General features: G+C 42.1%; 1 protein-coding gene across 1 annotated transcript in view; it reads right to left on the reverse strand.

Annotated features, from left to right (window-relative positions):
- Positions 1–931: 931 nt before the first annotated feature.
- Positions 932–15,669, reverse strand: part of LOC311172831 (phospholipid-transporting ATPase FetA-like) — a gene marked incomplete at both ends in the record, with an annotated part of 40,792 nt that continues 26,054 nt past the window's right edge. The window contains 7 exons of the mRNA XM_084236358.1: positions 932–1,100; positions 1,483–1,588; positions 3,095–3,206; positions 4,832–4,996; positions 8,324–8,439; positions 9,114–9,302; positions 11,729–11,894. Coding sequence (XP_084092484.1) covers positions 932–1,100; positions 1,483–1,588; positions 3,095–3,206; positions 4,832–4,996; positions 8,324–8,439; positions 9,114–9,302; positions 11,729–11,894 — 1,023 coding nt within the window. The remainder of the gene's footprint in view (positions 1,101–1,482; positions 1,589–3,094; positions 3,207–4,831; positions 4,997–8,323; positions 8,440–9,113; positions 9,303–11,728; positions 11,895–15,669) is intronic.

Raw genomic sequence — 15,669 nt, forward strand, 5'->3', positions numbered from 1 at the left:
GTCAGGTGTGTCTGTGTGTGTGAGTGTTTAGTGCACAAATCTCAATTTGTGTGCTTGTCTATGGATATGGGCTGATGTATACATGTGTAAATAAAGTGTAGAGGAGCATGAATGAAGTTGTAAAGACAGTATAAATGCACAATACATCTGATACGCAGGAGTGTGAGCCAGCAACCCAGTGCCATGTGGAGGAAGGACAGGGCAAGCCCATGGCAAGGGGCTACATGCCTTTGATCATGCCGACGTCATTGGCCCCATCCCCGATGGCCAGTGTCACCACATTCTTGTACCTCTTCACCAGCTCTACCACCTGGGCCTTCTGAAGAGGTGTCATCCGGCAGCAGATCACCCCCTTGCACATGCACGCTGTTCGAAGCAGTTCCAATTCCAGCTTCCCTTCGAGAGCATAGGCCTGTAGCATCAGGACACACCCACTCTTCATGTTGCCCAGAAAGGCCCTTAAAGCCACCTTACTAGGCCCTTTCCCACCTCTCCATACCCTCCTGTACACAGGTCAGGCATAGCTCTTCTCAAGGTGTTCCACCCCAACAGAGGCCCAGTCAGTTCTAGGCACCCTCACATTTAACCATTTCTCAGCGGGGAACTGGTCAAAGTCTCTCACTGGGTGAAAACAGTTGGCTGGGCTCCAAGTCCAAGGGACTTTTTGGAGAACCGGGTGATGCTTGTGTCTACCCTCTCCCTAAGTGACAGACCGCATCAGTAGTGAAGAATCTGGATAAGAGAGGAACATGCCCTTGGCTTCTCTTTCCTCATTATTCCTGCTTGGAGAAGGCTGGGAAAGGTGTCTGTCTGGCAAGGGCACCATAAGGGAGGGGGAATAGGGTGACTCATGGAATAGGGAAGAGGTCCTGAAATTTCCCTGGAGAAGGCTGGGCTTAGGAAAAGAGTTCCTTGGAAGAAGAGAGCAGAATTACAACTCTGTGTTGCCCACCAGACTGTAGCCACTGATGACCAAGCCATAGCTGCCATAGGACATCTCCTCGGGTATGGTGAGGTGTGTTTTGGGGTTTGTGGCGAAGGAACTGTTTACTGGGTCTGATTTCAGTAGAGAGCTGGGATTCATCTGGTACCTTGCTGACCTGAAAGCCAAAAGTCATGGTTAGTCCGAAATGAAAGCCCAGAGGTGAGGAAAGGAAATGGTCCCAGAGGGACAACAGGCAAGGTGGTGTAGGGCCTGTGCAAAGCACCAGCTGGGACCTCACACTCAGCTGCCTCCTGGGACCTGCACAACCTTAGGTCTCTGACCATCCACACACCACACTTCTCTATCTTCCCACATTCCAACTCCTTGAGCACCAACACTTCTTCATAAAAGTCTCTCAACTATTTTAGGTTTTTTGTTTTCCCTCCTTCATTATTTCTTCTCTGTTCTTTCTGGTAGTGTGGGATCCATTTTGGATGAAGAGATAGGTGAGAAATCTTGGGTCCAGGGACTGGCTGTGGTATCTCTCCCATCTATACCTGAGTTCTTCCTGAATGGTTTCATCATTATTGCCTTTCACAATGAAGATCCCATCCATTTCATCCTTAAATATGTTACAGGCATAGGCAATGTTCATGGCAGTCTCTGCAGGGAAGGGAGAACATAGGTTGCATTTGGGCTGGGACAAGGTCTTCACAAATACACAGGCATTAACAGTAGGCCTTGGCACCCATTTGTCCACATTTGCCATGAATGCAGTCAAAGTGCATTTTTCATGTGTAGTGGAGACCATATTCAAATGTCCACAGGAGACTTCTACCAGGTACAGACTTGCAAGTTACTATAAAAAACTGGGATTGGGTCTCCCTGGTGGCGCAAGGGGTTAAGCACCACACTATGAAGTAATCTGCAGCCTCTGTAGCATGAGTTTGATCTCCGGCCAGGGAGGAACCCACATGGCACAACAGATCTCTCCTGTCTCGCCCCCTGCTCCCCTCAGTCTGCCTTTTCTGTTCCCCACTCTGTCTCTGGTGAATCCTCTCGCCCTCCCGCACATCTGGCCTGTACCCCAGCTCTTGTATGCATAAATAAACCTTTAAAAAAATTAAAAAAAAACTGGGTTCATTGTGGCTTAGGCTTCTCTACAAAGCCTTTCTCTGTTTCTTAAAGCAATTCCAGTTTGTATCCTCCACTTCTACATATAAAATCCATGAACAAAACTGTGCCTATTTCTATGCTAGACTTTATGGGGGACTGAGATATGTTTAGATTGTAGACTTTCCTTTACATAAGAAATCTGGAATTTGGAACAAACTCATACTAGAGCAAAAATTGGGGAAAAAATTAAGTCCTAAGCCCTGAATGCAAATGGTCTCAAAATTCAGAGGAGAGATAGCAATTGTCATAAAAAATGTCTTGGAGGAAGGCTTTGGTGGATGAGTAAGACGTGTTTAGGGGAAGTGCAAAATATTTAAAATGGGAAACAACTGAAACAGAGGCCCTAGTGTGGGAATGGCTTTGTTTGGGACATACTGGCCATGCACGGTCAGACAGTGGTCAAATTAACATGGAGATCGGGATGTGTAGATAGCAACAAATATCTAGGTCCTGAAGATCAGACAAAGGAGTTTGACTTGACCACAGAGTTGCTACAGGTGCCCAAGCAGAGGAGAATGTCATAAAAGTAGTATATTTTAGGAAGATTAAACTGATGTATGTAGGCTATGCTGACATGAATAAGAGCAAGAGACAGAGGGATCAGTTCACAAGTTGTTGCAGAAGTGAACTAGGGTGGTGGCATAGACAAGAGGATTTTCAGAAGAACTGGTGGGACTTGGTGAGATAATGTATCTTTGGAACAACACAGAGGGTAGAATCAAAGGCAACTCTAGAGTTTTTAGTTTGCGAGTTCCTGGATGGCAGAGATCATATCTGATTGATTCATCTCCATGTCCTGAATGTCTAACACAGTATGTGGTATAACGTTTATGCTTGGCAAACTGTATACAAGAGCGGGAGTGAATGTGTCCTGTAAGGACTTGATCTGATTTGTATTATAAAGCATTTGTCAAATAAATGAGAACAAAGAAAAAGAAAAAATGGCTAAGTGGGCCAGGGAGAGGGGTAATCAGGTGAGGAACTCCACTTTACCTTGCTTATCACCAGTTAAAATCCATGTTTTAATTCTGGCTCTGCTCAGAGTGGCAATTGTCTGAGGCACTTTATCCTGCAGCTTGTCTTCTATGGCTGTGGCCCCTAACAGCTTCAAACAGAAATATGAGTGAGGAAAAGCGAGCAGATCACAGCATTTAGTGCCACCTAATAACTTAACTGGCACCTCAGCATCCTCTTTAGGAAGCTGGCTCTGTCCTGTATAAAACCCAGCATATTCTGCCTTTCCACAGTAACAGCTTTTCAATCACACACTGAAATCAAATTTAGAAACAGAATATTAGAGAGCAGAGAGGGAATACACTTGCCCAAGTCATATATCAAGCCACGTGCCACTTCTGGACCATGTTTCTCAATACACTTGCATTTCTTCCTGGCTTCATAGCACACTGCCTGGTTTGGGTCTCCAAAAATGGTGGGTCCCAGACAATGAATCTCCGTCACCCACTTCAGGTTTACTTCCAACCCTACACTGAACCCTGTACTGAAGTTTTCAAGGCCTCTTCCCACACCAGATTAAAAGCGTCTTGTTCCTAACACCATACTTTCTCTATGATGCCCCAACAGTGCCAACCACAGGGATGGGCACCTGGACTGAGTTTGAGGAGTTGGGAGATGAATAAACTATTGCCTGAGTGCTCCTACGCCTCTAGAAGGGCAGTCTGGAAGCTGATGCGTGACCTTTGGAATCTCTAAATTTTCTCATTTTATATCAGTAATTTCTCCCTTTATAGTCGAGTCAGTCTGTATCAATCTGATCAAAAACCTTGGAGTCATCCTCAACTTCTCTTTTTATTATAGCCTATGATCTAATCCAGCCATAAATCCTGTTGGCTCTACTATTTGTGTGTACATGCATGTTTCTTCTTTTCTTTATTTTTGGTTCTACTTTTAAAGATCACCAGAGCTTGACCATTCCTCACTACTTCCACCGCTTCTGTCTGGACTAAGCCACCATCGTTTCTCACCTGTACCACTGCAACTACCTTCCAATTGATCGCCCTAGTCTACACTGGTTCCCCTTCAGTAAAATTTCAACACGGCAGCCAGATGATCATTTTAAGTTATCACTTCATTTCTCTCGTTGAACTCTTCAGTGGTTTTCCAAACAAGTCCTTATACTGGCCTATGAGGCACCTTTTCTCTGTCTCATGTCCTTTTGTTCTCTCCTCCTTGCTGTTACTGCACCAGTCTCTCCCTCTCTCCCTCTCTCTCTCTCCCTCTCTCTCTCTCTCTCTCTCTCTCTCTCGCTCCCCCCTCCCCTTATATTCCTACCTTTCTTCCTGACTCTATTTCATTTTCTTCCATAGTACTTTCACTATCTAGCATACGCTATATGTTACCTTTTCGTCTGTCTACTTCTAAAGGCGTAGGGTTTAAAATAGTGCCTGGCACATAAGAGCCACCTAATAAGTGAGTGTTTAATGAATAAGTGAATAATTTTACCTTATCCAGATCCTGATTTCTCCCAGGTTACTTAGTTTCTGCAAGCATCTTAGGGATAGCAACCATTGCCAAAAAGATGAAATTTACAACCAGCGCATTTTTATTATTATTTAAGGAATTCAAAGATCCAGGATACCCTGAACCAGCTTGGATTCCAGTAACCAGTATCTAGTATCCAGAGAAAGTCTTAATCTATTGAACCCCTGCTTAGTTTACTAACCACTACCTCCCATCCTGCCCCCAGTCTGTTCCTGGCTTCCTCACACTAACCATCATTTCTCTTTCAACCTCTTTGCAGACATTTGATATTTTACGTTCTCGATTGTCCAAAGACAGGCAGGCTTCAGAGTACTTCTCACTCCAGGTCTGGAAGAAGGCATCGTCCAGCTCTCGGTAGGCCACCATAAGGGTGCGAAGACCTTCTCTGGCAAAATCCTGGAAGACATATCTGTGTACTTAGTGCTCCTGTGCTGGGCTTAGGGCTGAGTTAAAGGAGTGGCAGGCTGCCCTCATAGACCCCAATCTGCCTGCAAAATACGGTATAATTTTAGGCTAGAAGCAAGCCTAAATGGAAAGTAACTGTTGAGCATTCTCATCAAAATGGGGCTGTGACCAGAACAGATGGGGATAGTTGGAGAGCGCTTTTAGAGATGAAAAGTTCTAGCTTCTTCCTAAAGATGGGTAATTTGTAACGTGACCCTGAGAAAAATTCAGTCCTCTAGATTTCTTTTTTGTAAAACTGAGATGATTCTCTTACAGAGAGGATAATGTTATCTGTAATATGAGAATGAAGGGGGGTAATAAAGTAAAAAGGAGGAACAATAAAAAGAAAAATCAAAGGTGTTACTACTTTTTTTTTAACAAGAATATATTTATTTACCTTCCTCTTTCCCTGTCTTCCTTCATCAAGTATCCAAATGGGCATTTCAAATAGCACATGTCCTTGTATATTTGTCTACAACTGATTGGCTCAGCTGTAGCCAACAGGTTAATGAGGCAATTGCGGAACTGCTTTCTGAGTGAGTTAGCACCTTTTTGTTCCCTGGGTATGGATACAGTCTAACTAACTAAACCAACCAACCAACCAACCAACCAACCAAGCATACTTGCTATGTTGGAAAAGTATACTCTTGGTTATAAAAAGGGCTAGGTGACAGTGTGGGAGGATTAGGACAGAATTACTGTTCTATAGAGGGTGTGTCAGAAGCAGATTTTGTGTATGAAAACTGCACATAAATAGCAATTCTACATGATCATGGTTACACTGAATTTCAAAGTGGCTGTTCACTTTGGCATTGTGAAAGTAAAGAAACAGAATTTATCATCTTGATATTTTGCTCTTAGTTCCCTGGATAACTCCTGAGTCTTTGATATTAGTCATCAGGTGAAAGTAACATAATACAATCTATGTAGGGAATGCTTTTTCTTAAACCTCTGTATGGTTGGCAGGTGGAGCTATGAAAAAGAAACCCAAGAGAAGATGGCAGAGACTTTGAGAGGAAAGATCTGGCAGAAAATGACTTTGAGTAGGGTCCTGAGAAGAGGTCTTGACAAATTTAACAAGCTGAACAGATTCTCAATCCATTCAACAATGTACTAATATTATTTCTTACTTATCCCTCATACGTTTTCCTTTTCTCTTATGGTGGGTAAAATAGGAGCCTAGAGTGACTCCTTACCGCCACTTGCTTATGTATGACCTGTTTGCTGATCCTCATCTTAGGGGAACTGAAGCTGTGGCTCTGCATGTGAGAATTTTTAGAGCTTGACTTTTATAGGTTAATCATTAATGGTTAAGAGATTGTAATCCAATCAGGCTCTACCTGTGGATGTCTGTTAAGGTAGACAGCAGGAAGCAGGACAAAAGGTTTGAAACAGTTTTAAAACCCCTTTGAAACCAGTCTGCAAAAATGCTGTCTGAGAAAACACCAAAATTCATGTGTTTTGGAAGGTTAAAATATAAGTTTTTAGGCTAATCCACAAAGAATATTGTGGCCCTCGGGTCCAGCATTAGATAAAAAAGCCACCCTATGTGAGACAGTTCACTGATTTCTTGAAAACTTAAGATATAATTTTTATGCCATAAAAATCACCCTTTTAAATTATGTAATACACGGCCTCCCCTGGTGGCGCAGCGGTTGAGCGCTGAGCTGCGAGGCTGCCCGCAGCCTCTGCAGCGCTGGTTTGTTCCCCAGCCGCTGGAGAGGGTCCCACAAAAATAAATAAATAAATAAATAAATAAATAAATAAATAAATAAATACAGTGTTTTTAAAAAATGGTGTTAAATATTCATAAAATTGTGCAACCATCACTACTATGTAATTTCAGAACATTTTCATCACTGTGAAGAGAAACCCTGTACCCACTGGCAATCATTCCATCTCTCTTCCTTACCCCCTGCAACCACTAATTTACTTTCTGTTTCTATAGATTTGCCTATTCTAGCCATAAATTAAATCACATTCTACTTGGTCTCTTGTGACTGGCTTCTTCCACTTGGCATAATGTTTTTGAGGTTCATTCAGACTGCAGCATTACCAGTACAACATCCCTTTTTGTGGCTGGAAAATTATCATTGCATGGATATACCACATTTTACTTATTCACTCATCCATTAATAGGCATTCAGGTTGTCTCTACTTTTTTGCTATTATGAATAACGCTACAAACACTCATGTGCAAGCTTTTTTGTGGATGTGTATTTCGTTTCACTTGGGAATATACCTAAGAATGGAATTCCTAGGTCATATGATAGTTCTGTGCTTAACTGTCATAAAACTACCAGACTTTTCCAAAATAGCTGCATCATTTTACATTTGGTTAGCAATGCATGAAGGTTATAATTTCTCTACAACCATGCCAATAATTATTATTGTGTGGTCATCTTTCAGTTTTAGACATTTTAGTGGTGAAGTAGGAACTTGTGGTTTTGATTTATAAGTCTGATATCATTAGATGGTTAATGACATTGAACATCTTTTGATGTGTTCATTGGACATTTGTTCTCTGACTTCTGACTATGTATTAATGTAGAGTTAGGCCAAAATGAACTAGTAAAATAGCATTTTCTCCAATCTACTTCTTTTATACAATATTTTTTTGATCTACCCCTTCCCCATTCTGTCCCCTGTCCTACTCCCCTAACCCTTTGTTTATCCAGGTTTAAGGGTAGAAACCCAAGAGAGCATGGATAGGGACTTTCTTTCTAGTTCCAACAGATTGGAGCCACTTCTTCCTGGTACATGTCAAATTCTAGAGATTTAGTGTGGGGTGGAATAGGTATGGGGGAGGTACCCTTGGGGATTCTAATACTGAGTCTAACAGAGGACAGTGTCAAACAGTCCCCAAAATAGCTCAGGCCTAGTGCTTTATGCTCCATACCCTAAAAGCAGTCTGTTTTCAGCATGGTTGGTGGGGTAGGGTTTTGCAGTAGGCAAAGCAAATTCTAGGTCTGACCAAGGGACCTCTTACGCCAGGAATTATATAGAGAACTATTCTGATTGTTGTAAGCCCTTCCACAGACATGTTCCTCATCATAGCCATGAGATCCTGGGCCATCCAATTCCTCAACAAAGAAGTTGGCAGTATGGTCAACAAGAATCCCACAGAATGTGGTAGTTTCATCCTTCCACCAATTTAAGAGACACAGACACCAGCATACACCCACCAGAAACATGCTGACACAGGGCCATATAAGTGGTCACATATCCAGATACACAGAACCACCCACAGCTTTCTTTCCATGCAATCTGAACACTTACATCTAAATGTTCCAAGGTGACATCTCTGAGGACTCTACAGGCTGGATGAAGCAGCTGACAGAGGACGGTGTCAGCACCCTTGCAGAACAACATTACCCGATCTTCAGGTGTCCTTACTAAGGATAAACAAATTAAACAAAATAACCACATAGGACTATTGCTGTGAGACTGGTCTGGGTCACTGAAGGAGAACAGGAGGCTGTTCCCATGACATTTTTTGATACCATTGGGGGTGAAGCTCTCAGTGAGTGGTCAGGTAGGAGAAATGATATGGCAAGGGCTAGTGGGAGAGAGGACCTAACAGAACCAATTCCTCCACAGGCCTAATGTCACATGCTGAAGACTCTGATGTGGAATTGCATTTAATGTCTCAAGTCCAAGTTCTCAAGTCTCAAGACAAAGCCCCACACCTAGTAAGGACCAAAGATGAAGAAGGAATTGACAATAATATAGTATGAATTTCCCCTATATGATCTGTCCCCATCTTTTATTCCAAGTTCAGGTTTTATGGATTTATTGTCTATTTTTGTGTTAGCTTTGAGGGTTCTGATAAGTGACTACCTAAGAATGTTAAAGAAGTGCCCTAGCATATCGTAATGAGTGCCAGATGTACATACAGGAAAATAAGAAGAATATGTGATAGGAAAAAGTGGGAATGGCTGTGTATGAGTCATAGTACCCATGAGAAAGCATTGGTGTGTGAAAACATTGTGGTGAGATGAAGAGAAAGTTGAATCATGAATGTGTATATGACAAATAAGGGGAGAGGACTGACCAGGAGGGCACCCACCAATAACAGACATCCGCTTGCGCGCACTGCTGAAGTCCAAAATAGCCAGCAGTTGGTAGACTTCGGTTTTCCCCATTTTTACTACTGTGATAGTCTCAGATGTGCGGGCACGGAACACAAAGCCAAAGTTTCTGGCAGCAGTGACCAGGGCACCTTCATCTGGGGACTGAGCCTGGTATATCAGCTCACCTGGAAGGAGAGTAGAGGACAGCTAGAGCCCACAGAGATGTGAAGCTAATGTACACCCAGAATGACACACTCTTCTGAGTGGTTTACATAAAGATGGCACCCAGGTGGGGACACCTTCCTTCAAAACTGCCTTACAAGTCTGGCTCTAAAAGACCAGATTGACTAGAACAGATCATTTTTTCCCTTTCCAATATTTTTAACTCATTTCACAGACCTGAGTTAGTATTAATTAGGTACATGCAATTCATATAAACAAGTAAAACACAGACAATTACCCCCCTACTTTAGTAGTAAAGATGGCTCAGATGGCTTGTTAAATATGCATGTCCTGGCTCTACCTAAACTTAATGAAAGCAGAACCACAAAATCTGGAAGGAGGGCCCAGGAAATTGAATTGGGTGAGTCTTAATCATAAGGGACACCTACATACGACTGGTCACATATTGATAAACACTGGATAAGGATAAGATTAATGGTTTAGCAAAAAGATCAAGAAATAAATATGAATGAGTATTGTCACCTTTAAAACGCTCACCCTGGGAAGCCAAATGATTCACCATGTTGAATCTGATATTGCTTAAGGTATTTCTGATATCTTAAGTAAGATAAGGAAGAAAAGGGCAGTCTTCCTTTAGAATGCCACTATAACCTGAAGTATATTTTGGATTACTTCTCTTTTGTAGGTTCATTTTATTTTTAAAACATTATGTATCATTAGAGTTATATTTGCGAATAAGGTAGGCAGGGTAGTATAATTTTAGGTCAGACATAAGATGCATCTATGGGACAATGAGACTATTTTCTGGTGTGTTTCCTACCTGTCACTCAACACAATAAACAAGGACAAGTCCAAATATGCTTCAAATAATAGCAATTTGTTGGAATTTCAAGCCCAAAGAGGCCTGTTGGTGGGGTAGGAACTCATGGGGCCAAAAGACATGGGATTTGGGTTCTTATCTCTGTCTTTCTTAGTTATAGAATTTTAGGGAAGTCATTTAATCTATAAAACTGGAATCAGCTTTCTTGTTCTGCTTATCTCAGAGAGATGTTGTGAAGTTTGTGGGAGATGATATAAATGAAAGCAGTTTATAAAACTGTAAAGTGGTACAAAGTGTTACTATTGGTAGTATTCTATTTAAGAGTAGATGGACTTTAGGGCCTCCCTGGTGGCGCAGCGGTTGAGCGCTGGGTTGTGAAGCTGCCCGCAGCCTCTGCAGTGACGGTTCGATCCCCGGCTGCTCCCCGGCCACCAGAGGAGGGTCCTGCATGGCGCACAGACCTCTCCTGCCGCGCCCGCTGCTCCCCTCAGCAGTGTACTTTGGTCCTTCTGCCTGCTCTGTTCCCCGCTCTGGCTCTGGTGAATTCTCTCACCCTCCCGCACTTCTGACTATACCCAACGCTTGTATAAAATAAATAAATAAATATTTAAAAAAAAAAAAAAGAGTAGATGGACTTTAAAGGATGTGATTTGTCTGCCTCAATTCTTATTCATTGTTTATAAAATAAGTTTGGATGAATTCAAGGATGACATAGTCATATTTGATTACTAAATACATGAGGATATGTGGGGATAACTTTACATTGTAAATCGAAAACAGAATGACTCAACTCATCCTTCAAGAAGTCCTGTCAGGGCCTCCCTGGTGGCCTAGGGGTTAAGTCTCAGTGCTATCACAGCTATGGCCTGAGTTCGATCCCCTGTCAGGGAGCCAACCCACATGGTGCAGCAGACCTCTCCTGTCTTGCCCACTGCTCCCCTTAGCAGTGTAAATCAGTCAATCTGCCCATTCTGCTCCCCACTCTGCCTCTGGTGAATCATCTATCAGACCCTCCACTCTGCACCTGTGGCCCGCTTCTAGTTCTTCCATGGAAAAGAAAAAAACAAGGGAAAAAAAAGTCCTATCAGTGATAGAGGGGCAGATCTTTGGGACAATTTGGGTGGACATCACAGTCTCTAAGTCAGTAATTTTCTAGATAACACCAAATTTGATCCTGCCCAATGACTAAAACTTCTTTAAGACCAAGAGGTTCTTTTCTACTTGATTATCTCCAGTGACTGGGCATTCACTACTTACATTGATTATCCTTTCCATTACTAGATAATGTTCCTTATTAGAAGATTCTTTCTTATCAAATAATACAATGTGTGCTACAATAAGGACACAGATTATATATTCTAATTTTATCAAAATTATTCAAGGGCACGCTCTTGTAAAACTCAAATGTCATATGGGTTTCACAATAGGGATTATGTACAGCTCTCCTACTGTAAAATTCATTTTTCTTTTTAGAAATAATTGATTAATATGTGACTTTTTAAAAATAAAAGTGATTCAGTTGCAAATAAAAAAAAAAGGTTCTTTCTTAGATTAAGCCATCATAAATGATATCAAGCCATCCCGCTGAGGTCTCAGGCCGCTCCTCACCTTTCTCTTTCTCTTCTAACATCACGGTATGACACAGTGAGAGTGAGAGGAAAAACAAGCACACCTGATGATCTCCGCTTCTTACTGCTTCCACCAATGTGTTGTCATAAAATATAAACTTAGGATCAGCCAGTTCGTTGTAGGAGAAGTCAACCTTTTGTGTTTCCTGAAACATAGAAGGCAGAACAAATGTCTTAGCAGTGGCTTGATACTTTACAGGGGGTCAATTTGGGGGCAATTCCTGGAATGTGATGAGAACTCTTGGGAGGATGGGGAAAGAAAGGCAAGAAAAATGGGGGAGATTCTGTTCTGTGTCTAAGGCCTTTGTGGCTGCGACCTGGTTCATCCATTCACTTGGGTCACCCCAGGAGATAAGCTAAGCAGTAACTGGCAAGCCTTTCTTGCACCCTTTCTACACCAGCTCTCCCAAATGATCAGAGGCCGTCTTCAGGTTCTGCTCTTTCAGGGCCCAAATCCATGATAATCAAACCGGAGGGTATGAGGTTAGCTGTGCCCTATTTGTAAATGGTGACTGGAAAGAGTCTGTCTCCTGCTGTCCTCTGCCTGATTTTGGAGTTGGGAGGGGAACCGTGTTTCACTATTCCTTTTAATCCTCCAAGGAGGTTGGAGAGGCGTATTACAAGAGAGAGGCAAGGCTACGTAACAAGGGTGCTTCAGTACATATGGGTTGTTCATCGACTTAGTTTTAAACCATTTTTCCTGACCTGTCAGCATACTTGATTCCTTATCTCTAGACCTCACAGGTCAGACCTCACTGACCTTGCCTCAATTCTTGGACCTAATATTCACTACCATTTTTCCAGCTGTTGACTCTCATTCTCTATTTCAGTTAGGCTGTTGGTAGCCACCTTGGATAAATTATTTTCTGCTCAATTTGGCCCAAAGACTCTCTTATCCTCACCCTTCAGTGTGATGTTATTAACAGATTTATCCAGCCCATATTTGTAGTGGTATTCTACCTGAGCTGAGCCTTAATATGTCACAAACAGAAACACCTGTCCTACTTGGTGCTATGCTGGTGAAAGGGAAATTTATAGTGAGCTACATTGGCTCTTTTCTAGAGGAAGTTTTGTGTAGCAGTGAGAAAGTAGTGTTAGGTCCAGAGCCAAGTCCTAAACCTGGCCAACCAGAGTTGTGATTTCTGGGATGTTGGTGGTTTTGCTAATTTAAGATAACTCATTATATAGCATTCCTTGAGGCTTTTCTAGAACTGGGCTCTTGTACTGGCACATTCTTTGAAACTAGAAGCTGGTAAATAAGAGCTAAATTGGAGAGGTACACATGAGACAGATCCTGAATTACCATCTTATTTGTAATAGAGTCAAGCAATTTGCTGAGGGAAGCGACATAATCAGATTGTATCAGAGAAATTCCTTTGGTAGCCACATGGAAAATATATTGGAACTAGTAAATGGAGATGTTAGGAGATCATTCAGTCAAGAGAAATTAAATAGTGACAATAAATATGAAATTAAGGGGGTCATTTGAAAACAAGGAACAAGAAGTGATATGATAGGAATACAAAGAGAGAGAGAGGGAAAGAGTTAAGAATAAATGATATTTCCTAATTTGGACCTTGGATTGATTGTCAAACTGTTCACTGAGCTAGGATACTCAACAAGAGGAGGTTTTTGACAGACTGAATTGGAGCTAGCGGAAGAATATACAGGTAGTAATGAAAGCAGGCATATAAAGTTTTGAAGTTCAGGTAAGAGATCTGAGCTAATTCCCCATTTCTCCTTCTAGGTAAGTAATGTTCGAGAACACTGGTCGTGGCTGGGTTCAGGAACGAGGCAGGACTGGCTTAGAGCTACAGGACAGCGTGACCTGAAAGGCAGCATTCATGGTTAACTCTGAAATGGAAAGCCAAACAACCAGTTAAACAAGGGCCAGAGGCAAATCCAGATACTAGTCAGAAGGACAGAAGCTGGAGTTATCAGAGGAGAGGAAGTGGATGCAGAATGGAGGGTAGAGGACAATTTATGAAGTTGTTGGAATGTTGTGACACAGCTATAGATAGTTTTATAGGGTATCTTTAACCTTGGCCATAAACGGAATGGGATCCATCAAGGGTGAATAGAATATATGGATTTGGAGGTCATCAGCACACAGGTGGTAGTTAAAGCCATGTAAATGCATGAAATTGTCCAGGAGAATATGGTGGCAGTCGAGAAGAGGTACAATACAACAGTTCTGAGGAAGATCAGCACCAATGGCCAAGGAGGTGAGAAAAAAGCAATCAGAATGGGAGGAAAAGCAGAATGTATTGAACAGAAGCCAAGGGGTAAGAGAGCTTTCAGAAGAAAGTGGAGTGGAAGTGTTAAGATCAGCAGAGAAGCTGGGTAGGGCCTTTCCAAGGTAGTCATTAGGGACCTTGGTCAGGATAGTTTCAGTGGACATACATGGTTAGGGTGACTACACAGAGAAGGCTGAAGAATGAATGGAAGGTGAGGAATTAGAGATTGCTGTAGTTGCCTATTTATTTATATGGCTCCTCTTCTAAGCTGCCAACTTTTTGAAGCTAGGGACCAAGTCTCTTGTTTTCCTTGAACCTTTAGAACTTGCTCAGTGTTTGACTTATGATTGATACTCCATAAATACCTGGACTGACTGATAGAGGCAGATAATGGCTGTAGGGTGAATCAGGATAAAGGAAAAGTTCTAAGTGCTTTTTAAAGAATATGAAGGAATATGAAGGGAGTATCCCTGGTGGCCTAGGGGTTAAGACGCACTGCTATCACCATTTGGCCTGAGTTTGATCCCCTACCAGGGAGTTAGTCCACATATGGCACAGCAGGCCTCTCCTGTCTCTCTCGATGTTCCCTTTGCAGTGCAAATCAGTAAATCCAACTGTGCTGTCCCCTGCTCTGGCTGTAGTGAATCCTCTCACCACCTCCCCCACCTCTGGTCTATACTCCAGTTCCTACACATAAAATAATTATTTTTAAAAGCAGAATAAAATTTATTATTAGTAGGTACCTCTCTTTGCTGGGCTGTTATTTTAACTATTTGTTTTATTTTAAATTAATACTTTTTTAGAGCAGTCTTAGGTTTATAGAAAGATCAAGAAGAAAATAAAAATCCTATATATTCCCCTTTCTCCTTTCCACTCCAGTTTCCCCTATAACATCTTACAATTTGTTACGATTGAGCAATCAATTGACACAATTATTATGAACTAAAGTCCTAGTTTACATCAGGGTTCACTCTCTGTGCAATGGATGTTGACAAATGCATAAAGGAATGAGTCCTCTATGACAGTGTCACACAGAATAGTTTCAGTGCCCTAAAGCAGTGCTCCAAAGCTTCATCTCTCTCCCTGTTCCTATCCAAGCCCCTGAAACCACCGGCATTTTTACTGTCTTTATAGTTTTTAAAAAAATATTTATTTATGCACACAAGAACTGGGGAGTAGGCCAGAGTTGTGGGGTTGGTGGTTGAGGGGTGAGAGGATTCACCAGAGACAGAGTGGGGAACAGAACAGGCAGATCTACTGAAATACACTGCTGAGGGGAGCAGAGAGTGAGACAGGAGCGGTCTGCTGTGCCATGTGGGTTGCTCCCTGGCCAGGGATAGAACTGGTGCTAACTGGTGGCTAGCGATAGCTTGATAGCACTGAGACTTTAACCCCTGTGCCACCAGGGAGGCCCTGTCTTTATAGTTTTATACCTTTTCTAGAATATCATATAGTTGGAATCAGACAGCAGGTAGCCTATTTAGATTGACTTCTTTATCTTAGCGAGATGCATTTAAAGATCTTCCTTTTGTGTGTGTGGCTTGATAATTTATTTCTTTGACTGCTGAATAATACTCCACTGTGTAGATGTACTGAGTATTTTTTTAAAGAAAGGAAGGAACTGACCTGGGAAATTGACCTGGGAAAGAATCACAGAAGGGAATACGTTTCAGATATTAAGAAA

The sequence above is a fragment of the Talpa europaea genome (genome assembly GCF_964194135.1).
Source record: "Talpa europaea genome assembly, chromosome: 7".
NCBI lineage: Eukaryota > Metazoa > Chordata > Mammalia > Eulipotyphla > Talpidae > Talpa > Talpa europaea.